The sequence below is a fragment of the Petaurus breviceps genome, unplaced genomic scaffold, assembly GCF_028583685.1.
Source record: "Petaurus breviceps papuanus isolate PSGF00001 unplaced genomic scaffold, PetGlider_PUasm1.0 90639, whole genome shotgun sequence".
NCBI classification, from domain to species: Eukaryota; Metazoa; Chordata; class Mammalia; order Diprotodontia; family Petauridae; genus Petaurus; species Petaurus breviceps.
This window is the reverse complement of record NW_027187296.1, coordinates 3,284,939-3,298,503: the sequence shown is the minus strand read 5'-3', so window position 1 is coordinate 3,298,503 and position 13,565 is coordinate 3,284,939. Positions and strand designations below refer to the sequence as shown.

Here is a 13,565-nt window from a genome sequence, read left to right as displayed (position 1 = left end):
ATTAATATTAATTTATATAACAATTATAAAATAATATGTTATTAATATATTATATATAAAAATAATTATTAATAATAAAAATAAACATATAATACAACATAATTAATGTTAATTTGTAGTTTCCTAAGTCAGTATTTGAGTTTGATACCACTAATGTGGTGGATCAGGAGCAGGAAGACTGGTACAGGGGAAGAGTGCGGGAGTCAGAAAGATCTGAGTTCATATTCAGCCTCAGACACTCACTAGCTGTGTGACCCTTATCTGTAAAATGGAGACAATAATAGCACCTGCCTCTCAGGGTTACTATGAGAATAAAATGAAATGATAATTCTAATCCAGTTAGCACCATGCCTTGCACCAATAAGCTCTTAATAAGTATGTGCTGTTATTATACAGCTAGGTGGCTCAATGGATAGGGTGGTAGGCCTGGAATCAGGAAGACCTGAATTAAAATCTAGCCTCAGGCACTTACTAGCTGTGTGACCCTGGGTAAATCACTTAACTTTGTTTGCCTCAGTCTCCTCATCTATAAAATGAGCTGGAAAAGGAAATGATAAACCAATTCAGCATCTTTGCCAAGAAAACTTCAAATGGGGTCACAAAGAGTCAGATACAACTGAAATGACTGAACAACAAAAGCAATTATTATATTCTATACTTAAAACCTGGCCAATCATTTAACCATTCTGGTTTCCTTATTTATAAATTGGGCAGTATAACGACTATAGTGCTTACTCCTCAGATTATTGTTGTGTGGATGAAATAAGGGAATATATATAAAGTGCTTTGCAAATCTTAAAGAGCTATATAAATGTCAGTACCTTGTAGTACCTGGACAGATGTGGAGTTTTAGGATTTTTTTTAATACTTGCAAGGTAATTTAAAATGACAAAATGCCTAACAGAAGAGAGAACATCTGAAATTTTATAGTTCATCTAAACCTCACCAACATTTTGTTTTGTAAAGACAAATACAATACCTTGCTGAGATATTTATGTGTCTAGTTTAATTTATTGGAGTTTAATTTATTGGAGCTTAAGCTCAGGACCAATTCATATTGGATTTGTGGCTGACTTTTCCATAGGTCTAATCCATCATCCATTGACAGGTACTGATTTTCTCTGGCATTCTTGGGCTGTTTTGATCTTCCAGGAGAAGGAATAAACCAGTTCACCCAGGAAGATATCTTAGCAGAGTAAATCATTACAGTAAAATCAGAGCAGCCAAAGGAAATAGTTTGTTCCACTACACTGAGGCAAGATTTCAAGATTAACCACTTACTGGCCAACATATAGACAGCTGAAGATAATTGGAAAGTATACTGTTACCCCTTAACCATCTGGGTGCCACTCTGCCTATAACACTATGACATAGTTCTAGGAAAATCTTTGGGGGTTACCCTAATTAAGTTCAGATTCCTAAAACACACTGGAGTAGCCTTCATTGCTTAACCCAATACCTTTCCTGCTCCTTTAAAATATGTATTTGCCTTATAAATAAATAATATCCTCTTTCTGGAAAATAAAAAGTCAATCTTGTTATTTGTATACACATAGTAAAACAAAGAATGACACTTCAGATGTTTGGATATTAAATTTTGTTACAGCATCTTACAAAACAATTTGCTTGTGCATGAGAAATATATGTATGTGTATAATCTGTAACAGAAAATTATGCTAAAAATATTTCCTTCTCTTTTTATGTCAGATCATTTTTAACCAAGAAATGGTTCAAACTAAATTGATTTTGTAAAACTCAAAATTATTCCTTAATTTGAACTATGATCTGAAAAACCTTACTAGGAATGAAATATTTTTGCTTACCAGAAACATAAAAAGCTTTTTATATGTTTTTTTTAAAGCTGCACTTAGGTGAAAGCAGGCATCTATAATATTTTATTAATGTCAGAGCACTTTTTTAAATCATTTCTAAGGGAGGTCTGTAAATTGTACCTTTAATTTGGAACTCAGGAAGAGGAAAAATGGGAGGCCATTATATTTATTTTTAAGTGAATTGGATTCAGTTTAAAATCCTTAGAAATGTGAGTAATAACTAATGTAGTGGTAAAGGGGAAGAACTTATTGAAAATTATGACAATTCATTGGGAATAACAAGGCAAAATCCTAGATATGACAATTAGTGTCTTGAAAGCAGCTTTGAGATATTTTTTCCTCATGAAACTTTTTAACTGCTCTCTCCTCCCAGGAACTGCAACCGGGACCATCCCAACATCTGTGCTCTCCTATTCTGATTACATATCCAGGCCTGAGGATCACACCAGTGTTCTCCGATTTGACAAAGATGAACGGGAGAAAATGTGCCGGATTGTTATTATTGACGACTCTTTGTATGAAGAGGCTGAAACATTTCACGTTCTGCTGAGCATGCCCATGGGTGGAAGAATTGGTTCAGAGTTCCCAGGGGCTCAGGTTACGATTATCCCTGACAAAGATGATGGTAAGAACGAATTTATCATTCTAAATGTTGTCTCTAGAAGAAGCACAATGTAGCAAAGAATGATAATATAAATATATGTTATCCTCCCATCATACATCAACTTGGTGTTCTCTCCATCTGTTTCCTTCTTCAATCAAGTCTAAAGTCAGTGAAATAGAAATCTTTGAAAAATGGGAATATTCACACTTACTTTAGAATTAATTATTCATATTCTGCTACCTCTATGTCTCTGCATAATATGTAATTTTTTCTGCATAATGTCATTTTTAAGTGCTTAGAGAACAAGGGCCATACATAAATGGTTTCATTTTATACCCTATGTAACTTGATATTAGGCAATATAATAATTAATGCTTTTTTATGTTGGGAAAAAATAAGGAAAGCAAATGCAGGTAAACCCAATTATTTTCTGCTTGTGCTAGTCTGGATGGATGTTGTAATTAAAGTCTGTATCCAAAACCATTCCTGATGGAACCTGCCAGGCAAGGATGTTAAATCAGTAACTAGAAAGCTAGTGAAAGAGAACAGGGGGATCTTGTTCCACCCCATCCCCTTAAAGAGAAATTCCAAAGAAAAATCCCTTCCTGTTAGTAAGAGTGGCAGAGATGGAGGAACATAGATGGAAAGAAACAGACAGACGTGGGTTTTATAAACTTTCCACGTAGAAAGGTGTGTTGTTGGGTTTAGTTTGCTGTTGTTGGTTTTTGTTTTTCAAGCAACCAGTGAAGAAGGAAGTGAGATGTGGGTGGCGGTGTAGAAAGCCACAAAGAGACAAGGATGTCTCTTCTCCTGTACCAGACTTTCCCTCAGGGTAATAAGGAGAAGAAGAGAATGGCAAAGCCAGAGTTCTTGCCTTAGGGAGAAAATCTGTTGGAGCTCTGACACCTACACACCCCTGAAGTCTTGTGAGTTGGGGACTGGGAAGGCCTTTTGGCTCACACGAAGTGATCCACAGCTCACTGTCTGAAACAGAACAGGCAAAGGGAGAAAAAAGACCAGAAATTATAATAATTGAGAGAAAGCTAAAAAATATATTAATTATAATTCAGCATTTGCTTTAAACACTATTCTGAAAGTATTATTTCCTTCTGGTGTTTAGGCTTACTAAGAAGTTAACTTTTCAATATAAATAAGGTAAAAATCTATGGTCAAATCTGGATAAATAATAGGGTCTGTGACTTCACTGGTAAAGGGAACTTCCTGGTAAGGAAACTCCCTTTACAAATACAGACAGGTACCACAGTCTTAAAGAATTGCATAGACTTCTAAGAAGTTAAATGAGTTCCCCAGAGTCACACAGCCTGTATACGTCAAAAAAGGACTTTAATCCAGGTTTTCCTAATTCAAAAGCTGGCTCTCTATCCACTAACCCACACTGCTTTTCAAGCTTGTAGAAAGTCAATGTATTTTCATTTTAAAAGAAGTAGGAGGCTCCAAAATTATATTAGATATTTGGGCACAGTGTCACCATTTGTAGCCACCTAAATTCAAGGATGGTTGTTTTAGAGCTGAATGAGATCCATTGAGGTGGAAATTCCAATGGCATTTTTTTGTGAACAGTAATACATTGTGGAGAAAAAGATCATTGAAGGGCATCTAGTGGTTTTAAAATTATGTGCATTGCTAGATTTAAGAAACTGCCTTTCAGTTCTGTTTAAAATTTTCTTTTTAATATTTTTAAAGTCTTATTTTTTAAGAAAAGGAGAATAGTCCTTTTAAAAATAAGGTTGTCTGTCTATATCCAGAGTAACTTAATTCTGTATATTCTATTAAGATTTCCATAATGGGGGGAAAAGGTGGAGGTTGGGAGGCAGAATGCCAAAGAAAAAATTTAAAACAAATTTATCAAATAGCAAAAGAACTCCCATTTCATTTGAAATAGACCTTCAAGGATGGTAGAAGTGTTGGTGGTTATGGTCATCATCATTGTTTTCAAAAAGACCAGTAATACTGAACTGCCACATGATGTTTCATTCTCTTTACTCTGTGCCATTAGGAGAGAGCAAGCAATGGAAATTCAAAATAGGGGCTCTTTTTTCTTAAAGTAACAGCAATTTTTAGCTTAAAAGTTGAGTAGAGGGTGGCCAGGTAGCACAGCAAGTAAGAGCACGGGCTCCAGTGTCAGGATAACCTAGAGATCGAATCTGGGCTCAGACACTTAGCACCCACCCAGAAAAACCTGGCCGTGTAACCTCGAGCAAGTTACTTAACCCTGATCGATTTTAAAAAAAAAAAAAAAAGGTGAGTAGAAAAAGATGCTATGTTCCCCATGATACAGCTAGGTAGAAGAATAACTTGGAGTCAGGAAGACCAGAGTTCTAATCTTACCTCAAACATATAATAGCTTTGAAACCCTGGATAAGTCACATTACCTCTTTCAATCTTAGTTTGCTCTTAAAAATGGGTATGGGGCAGCTAACTGGTACAGTGGGTAGAGTATGAGGGGCTGGAGTCAGGAAGACCTGAGTTCAAATCAGACCTTAAACTCTTACTAGGTAGGTGCCCATGGTTAAGTTACTTAACCCTGGGTGCCTCAGTTCCTCATCTGTAAAATGAGCAGGAGAAGGAAATAGCAAACCACTCTAGTGTCTTTGACAAGAAAATCCCAAATGGGGTCACAAAGAGTCGAGCATAACTGAAACTGCACAACAACTAAATGAGGATAGTAAACACCTACTTCATAGGGTTGTTGTGAAGATCAGATGAGATAACAGATGTGAAGTGATTTGCAAACTATCTAGAACCCAGCTATTAGGTCTAGTAATAGTAAAAACCCTATCAACAAGCCTAGCTGTTTGGACCTTGAGCCTATACCTCAGACACCACCTAGTGGCAACTCTTCTGAATTATACCCATTGTTTCTGAGTTCTCTGCTTTCTAAGCCTAAACTTTTAAAAGGAAATCATATAGCACAGGATTCATATACATAAAACCCAGGAATAAACTTAAATAATGTGTGTGTGTGTGTGTCAGAGAGAAAGAGACAGAGACAGAGACACACAGAGAGAAACAGAGAGAGAATGAAAATCTACAGGATTATTTTAAATATTCAATTGTATTGAGTTTTAAGATGTGATCTGATAAATTTAGGGATTTCTGATTCACATTTCCTCCTTCCTTTCTGAAGCAGGATGCTTACACATCCATGTGACTTCCACATCTGTAATTTCATTCCTGACCTCCATCCCAATTTCTGTCCTATGTTCTCAACTATCTGTTGGATATTTCTTCTCAGACTTTCTATTCTGACCATATCTAAAACAGCATCCTCAAATACTGCTTTCTGACTTTCCTGTTTCTGTCAACAATACTCTCATTCTCCCAAAACTCAAAACCATTTTATTGGTCTCAAAATCAGTCTCTTTAATGTTTCTACCATCTGTCTTTTCTTTACTGTTTTCACTGTCCCTAAGGAGCTTTCAGTCCTTATCATCACATGCCAAGATTATAGCAATAATCTTCTACCTGATCTCATTAGCTTGAACATTACACCTAGTTGAATCTTCCTAAAATAAGCATCAAAAACATTTCATGTTTAATGTTTGCCTATACCAGAATCTCTAGGGTTTTTATGTGTCATGCATCCCTTTGGAAGACAGGTGAAGTTTATGGGTTCCTTTTAAGAATGACATGTTTAAATTATTGAAGGAAATGCTAAATTTTACCTGGAAGTTGGTGAAAATTTTTTTTTCCCACCCAAGTTCATGGACCTCCTGAAATCTGTCAGACCTCAGGTTAAGAATCCCTGGCTTAGAGCAATAAGGGAAGGGTTTCTTTTATATGAATTGTCATGAATGACCTAAAAAAATCAAAAGAAGTAAAATAATTTTAGTTTGGTGGGTGATTTTTAAAATTAGCTTGGGATATTAAAAAGTTGAATTAACATGATTTATATAAGTAATAAAAAATATGAAATTTTATTAAGTATAACAAATATTTGGACAACATACTTAAATTGTGCCCAGTTTTATACATTCTCCCATGCAATGTCTACTCAATATGCTTTGTACTTTCTCTTGATATTTTAACATTCTGAGTCTACCAGTTAAACACTAGACCTGTTTATCTCTACCAGTTCAGTGTTAAGCCTGGCTGATTTATACTTTGTACTTTCTACATGACCAACACATTTCTTTTTCCAATCATACATGTCCTGAATAATATCTGTATGGACTAAAGTCTAACAGGAGTGGGGAATCTTCCACCTCAAGGCCACATATATCCTTCTAGATCCTCAGCTGTGACCTTTTGACTGAGTTCAAGTTTTACAGAATAAATCCTTTTATTAAGGGGATTTGTTTTGTGAAGTTTGGATTCAAAGGGACACACTTGAAGACCTAGAGGACCATATGTGGCCTCGAAGCTGCAGGTCCACCACTCATGGAATCTGACTTTCATCTAAGTTGCCAAACTTATTGTCTCTCACTCCCATTCAAACACTAAATTCCATTAACCTTCCAGCCTTTCTACAAATTGAACACTCCATCTCCATGCCTTTGAATACATAGGCTGTCTTAGTGCCTTGAATGCATTCATTCCTGACCTCTGCCTCTTAGAAGCCTTAGTTTTCTTCAATACAACTCATTTACTACTTCCTTGTGCCCTATCAGTGTGACCCTCTGGACTTTCTTTACCAGGCTCCCAGTCCAAGTACCTTCATAAGTGCTATTTTCAGTCTCTTATGTGCTATATTTCCCTTTAAGAATGTAAACTCCTTGAGAACAGGAGCTATCTTTTTTTTTCTGCTTGTATTTTAATTCCTACCACTCAGCACAGTGTCTGACACATTATAAACTTAACAAATATTTGTTGACCAACTCATTCCTGAAATTACATTTTATTACTCAATGTATCCTCAAAGCCATTGAAGCTTAAAACTACACTAAGACTTTTTCGATATCCTGTAATTCAGTCAGACAAAAAGCATTTGTTAAGTGCCCACAATGGGTCAGAAACTATGTAATATGTTATTCTTGCCCTGCACCCCTCCCCAGTCCAGCAGAATGTTAGCTCCTTAAGGGCAAGGAACCTTTTTGTCTTTCTATCTCCATTTATCATGGACATATTAAGATTAATAATATTTGGGGCAGCTAGGTGGTACAGTGAATAAAGCATCGGCCCTGGAGTCAGGGGGACCTGAGTTCAAATCCGGCCTAGTTGTGTGACCTTGGGCAAATCACTTAACCCCAATTGCCCTACCTTTCCCCTCCAAAAAAAAAAGATTAATAATATTTTCTGAATTGGAATGTATAAATGATATCGAGTCTACTAAATTAACAAAATATTAGTATTATAGTCAGAAAAGGGAAGAAATATAGACAGCACAAGCACATATATAGTATCAAGAACCAAAAAAGATTGTAAATAATGATATGAACATTTTTGCCCATTTTAAACCCATTTGCAACTTCTTTTCATTGTTTCAAATTCTTCTTTCAAGGGCCAAACTGAAGTCTGTGTGAATTGATCTGTGTGAATCTCATAAATATGAAGGCCTTTTCTATACTTGAATACAGTCTCATTTTAATCTTCTCTTCCTTAGAGCACTGTCTCTAGGTGACCATATTACCCCCTCCCTCCAATACAATAAAGTCCAGTGGCTTCCTATTACCTCCAGGTTTAAATATGAAATCTTCTGTTTGGCTTTTAAAGCCCTTCACAACCAGCTGCTTTCTACCTTTCCAGTTTTCTTATATTCTCCTCCTCTCTAGTGTACACTGAGATCCAGGCAACTTGACTTCCATGCTACTGTTAACCCACTGGCCATTCTATCTTCAGGCTCTGAGCATTATCACTGGCCATTCTCCATGTGTGAAACATTCTCACTCCTCTCTGTTTCCTTCCTTTGCTGGCTTCACTCTTAGGAATTTAGGCACTTCAGTAATTAGTTAGGTGATTAGGTACTTAGTCACTTAGATGCTTGGGATATATGAGGTGTAAGGGCTTGCCTAGCCCTTTTCAGGGCTGCTCATCCATCTTTCAGCCAACTCTCATCTGTGGTTCCAAGCTATAGCACACACACACACATCAGTAAATCTGTTGCAGCAGCCACACTGCAGTAAAATTGTCTCAACAGACAGACCAAAGCATGTTGAAGGTAACCAAAAGGCCTCAGACTTATTGGTGAATTAAGGGAATGTTCACCTCAAGCATGTGAAGATTTCCCCCAGGGAATGAGTGGGTGAGAACAATAAGTTCTAAAGGCCGTGAAGGGGACTGAGTGCTATGGAGTATAGAGTTTGGTCAGACATTGAAAACAACAAAGTCATCCACTCTATCCTGGGTCATTGCCAGTGGTCCTGATTTTTGTCCTGCCACTGGACTTTGATGACTCTGGGAGAGTGAGGCTGAAGACTTTGTGCAACCCTGCTTCACTTAAATTCAATTCACACCGAAATCAAGACTTCATTCACCTGATCACCTCATGATGTCATTGGTCCTCTTTGAAAACAAGAAAAAATAACAATTTAAGGACAGAGATACTCAGGAACCTAGATATAAATAAGTGGACATATGTACTTTGGTAATCAGGTATTTGGTTACTTAGATACTTAGACACTTAGATAATCAAGCACAGGGGTATTTAGGTGCATAGGCACTTAAGTACTTAAGTGGATCCAGGTTATTTAGCTAATTAGGTATTTCGGCACTTAGGTATTTAGGGTTGTAATTAGGGTTAGGGTTCAATCCAGAAGCAGATTGATCTGGATTAGACCATTTTTGAACTGTTTTGACTGAGTGGAACTATTTTAAAGCATCCTGAATTGAATTGAGACAATTTAAACCCACTTGGACCAGACTGAACTGTTTCAAATCAGATTGAAATGGTTTGAACAGTTCTAAACTGGATTTAACTGGTTTGAACCCATTTAAATTGGATTAAACTCAAGTATTTAAATATAAATTATGTAATTAGGTAATTGGGGACATAGGTACTTAGTTACTTAACCAATCAAGATGTTAAGCACTCAGTTACTTAAAGTAATTTTGTAATTTGGTACTTAGATACTTCATTAAGTACTTTGGAAATCAGTTATTTAGGTATCTAAGTATTTAGGGATATTGACACTTAGGCAATTAGGTACTTAGAGGCATAGGCATTTATGTATTTGGGAATTTAGGATTAGAATTAGGGTTAGGGTTCAAACCAGATTTCACAGGATTGAAGCCATTTAAACTGGTTGACCCTAAAGTCCCACTTTCTGCAAGAGACCTTTCCCTGTCCTTATCCTATTTGTACATAGCTGTTTGCATATCTTCCCCATCAGACTGGGGATTCCTTGAAACAAAGAACGTTTCCCCCTTTCTTTGCATTCTCAATACTTATCTGGTGCATTCTGGCTGCTTGTTTAACAAATTCTAGTTGACTGACTGACTCTGGGTTCAGTATCCTAAAGTTCTTAGTTATCCTAGTCATCATCATCATCATCATCATCATCATCATCATCATCATCATCATCATCATCATCAGTGCTCCACAGCTCCGTTTGCTAGCTCACCCACAACTTGAGGAACTGTTGTCTCTACTGCAACCAGTTGCCCTGACTTTGAGCTAGTTCAAAATCTTGTGCTCATTCATTTTCCTTCCGGAGGGTTTTATGTACCCTTCCCATTTTCATTCATGACCAAAGTATAGGCTACAGATCCTTTTTGCTTTCTTCGAAGGAAAACGAATCATAGTCATAGAGCTAGGATTGTTGCTGTTTGTTCTTGGTTCTCCGAAGAGGACCAGGACGTCAGGAAGGTGATGCCATGACTTGCAAGTGAATTGGATTGAAGTGAGGGAGTTCTGTGCAAAGTCACCAGCCTCACTTTCTCCTCTGGAGTCATCTGGGTCCAATGGCTAGATATAGATCAGGATGACTGCAGATAACCCCTTAGAGCTAGGAAGAAATCCAGTGAAAAAGGAAAAGGGAAAATGAATCTGAATCTGATGGAGGGAAGAGAAACAGATAAAGGGAATTGGAGAGGGAGTAGAGTAGAAAGTAGATAAGATTTAGTAGGTACTCCAAAATGTTAGGGGCTTCCTATTTGGGGCTCTTATTTCTTAATACAAAGCTTATCTCATCACTGTCTTTTGTGTTGCTAATTAGCTGATTAACCACTTTTCACAGCTGGTGAATTGTTATAAGTTTTCTGAGTCTCAGCCATGGAAGGAATAATTACTCCACAGTTAATTGTGATTTTTTTTCTGGGCTCTGGTAACCAGAACAATTTCACCTGCAGACTGAATGAGACTAACGTGAGAATTATAGCTCACTACCGTGATCCTGTTTACATAGGCAAAGAATATCATAGCCTTACCAGGGTAGCTCAAAAAATTCCTGAGTCACCCTGTCCAGCTAATACCTACAGGAACTTAAAGACCCCTTTCCCTGCAAAAAGATATTAACTTACTACCAATGAGGCCTCCTTGAATGAGGCAGCACCAGTGCTGAAACTTGACCAACACCTCAGGCTCCTAGCTCAGCTCCCTGACCTCACTACCTGGTTCTCTTTGGCCCTGATAAGAACCCTATAGAAACCCATCAGAGTCTCCTCTGTTGAGTGCTTAACTCCCTCTGAGATCCAAACAGACTACCTGTGTGTGTCCATCCTCAACGACTGCCCCTCTGCTTTGTATCTCCTCTTGATAAAATTTGCTTACTTTACTTTCTCTCTGTCTGCTCCATTTTGTATCTGCTACAGTGCTAATGTTTCTCCCCAGTAAAGCATTATCTCTTGAAGCCCTTTGCCAGGTCTGTGACTAATGATTCAGCAAGCTCATAGATTTCCTAAGTTTTTTGACTTAGGAAAGTATTTGTGAGTGAGTGAACGAATAGCCCTGTGCTGCTGAGAAAGGGTTAATCTAGCCTCTAAAAGTACTAGTTATTTGCTAGGAGACTGTCTGAGCTGGGCCCCTTATATTTGTCTGCCCTCAGGCAGGGCTTATAAAGAAGGTATCTATCTATACACACATCTGAGAGGGGGAAAATTGCAACAGCTTTGGGCTCTACTGGATTTTATTACAGACTTGATCAGATACTAAAATTCATAAGCATTGTACTCCTAATGAGTCATGAATATCTAACCCAAAGATATCTTATCAGTTGTATGGCATTAGACTTCCGAAAGGCTTAGGATACTCAACCTAAAGAAAACATTTAAGTAGAAAGGGGCCTATATGGTGCAGGAGATTGGTAGGGAATCTTCACTGGACTTGAAGTTGATCCTATCTGAAATGTGAAAATATTTCCAACCTCTAGTGACCAGTGCAAAAAAGCAATAAGCTGCCTTTGCACTTAAGATGGTTTACTCATGCTGGCAAAACCCACTATTGCTCACTGGCAGACTCAAGCAAAGAAACTGGAAAAGAAATGGATCACAGAAAACTGATCAACTTCTCAATATTGAAAGGATTTAACTATTGGGGCCACATAAAGAAATCTCCTATGTAAAGAAGGGTCTCACTAGAACAGAAATGGGGAATTTCTATTTTTCTCCCTACTTTGGAATTCTAGGTATTCAAATCCATTTTTTTTAAAGCAATCTGGGTTAACTTTCTCAAGGTTATTTCTGGGTGTGGTGCTGAGTATCTGAGTCCGGATTCGATCTCCAGGTCATCCTGACACTGGAGCTTGTGCTCTTACTCGCTGTGCTACCTGGCCACCCCTAAATCCATTTTTTTTTTAATTCTGAGGAAGGATTACAAAAAACTCAGAGATTGGGTGTTTTTGTATTTTATTTATGAAATAAATATAAAACCCTGAATAACCACATAAAAACAATTTACTATAAAATGTACTATATTTTTAAATTCTATTATGGTCTTTGAAGCTGACATAAGTTAGCCATGCTACTTCTCTTTAATCATGGGGAAGTGTTTGCTAATTCATGTTACTAAGATAGAATGGTAGAGTAGTATACAGGAAAAAGGCATTGTGTCCAGACTTGAAAGACATACCTATGCATGTGACTTAGAGCAAAACACTAAGTCAAGTCTCAGTTTTCTTTAAACTAAGAATTACACTAGATTATCTCAGTTTTTTTTTTAAATGTCCTGAGTTTTTTTGAATTTCACTCTATCTATTCCTCCTCTACAGAACTCCTGTTTCCTTCTTGGCTCATTGCTTTCAGCATTCTTTCCAAGAAAGAGTGATATTTTTGAGTAGCAATGTTTGTAATTTGAATTTGCCAGTTGAAAGATTAAAGTCTAATCTGATACATTTCTACAAAGGCTTTAAAGTTTATAAAATACCTTCTTCATAATAATCCTTTTGTGAATATTATTATTTACATTTTATAGATAAGGGAATAAATTGCTGTCAGTTTTACTCTAATATTTGTTTTGAAAATGCCTATTTGTTCCAACATGATTGATGTTTTAGGGAACAATTTGAGCATACCATGAATTCCCATCTCGCCTAGCTAAACTGAGCTGTGTAAGGAACACAAAAATTCATGCACACATGTACCTCAAAAATCTATCAGCAAATTCGTTTCTTGAAACCAAGTTTGTGATTTTTCTATTCTTCGACATTTGCAACCTTTTCTGTTAAAAAAAAAAACAATATTGAGTTTTAGAGTTATAATCTTCTGAGGCTACCTGCTTTGTTAGCTAGTCCCCTTGAGCAAAGACCTGACTTCACTTAAGGCTGCTGATGTTGCTGCTATTTATTTAATATTTATGTATTTATCAATCATTTAACATGCATAAAACCATGATATTGTTTTTATTAGGTTCCTATCTTTTTTATGGGTCACTGATAAGGTTTTTGTGTATTGTGTTCCTATCCCCAGTTTCCCCATGAGCACTGTGGTTTTTATTGCTTGATTTTGCATAATGTGGTGATTTTTTTAGGAACCAATATGTCATATTGTAGCAGAACTGATTTACCCACAGTTTCATAGTGTCATAGGCTTGAATTTGAATCTTCTTTGAATTCTGAGAATCAGAATATGGTTCTGTAGTCACTGAAAGCTAACATTATTACTATCATCTTTAGAAATAAACAACTTCCAACCTGGACATTTTAGTTGTCTGCCTACCTGAAAAAGAAGGGGCTAGGACAGAGTCATTTGGATATATATATATATATATATATATATATATATATATATATATATAT

General features: G+C 36.7%; 1 protein-coding gene across 1 annotated transcript in view; it reads left to right on the top strand.

The window, feature by feature from the left end:
• FREM2 (FRAS1 related extracellular matrix 2) overlaps positions 1-13,565 on the top strand; it is a 221,278-nt gene that overhangs the window by 117,895 nt on the left and 89,818 nt on the right. Inside the window, exon 6 of the mRNA XM_069064632.1 lies at positions 2,206-2,457. Within this exon, the coding sequence (XP_068920733.1) occupies positions 2,206-2,457 (252 nt within the window). The remainder of the gene's footprint in view (positions 1-2,205; positions 2,458-13,565) is intronic.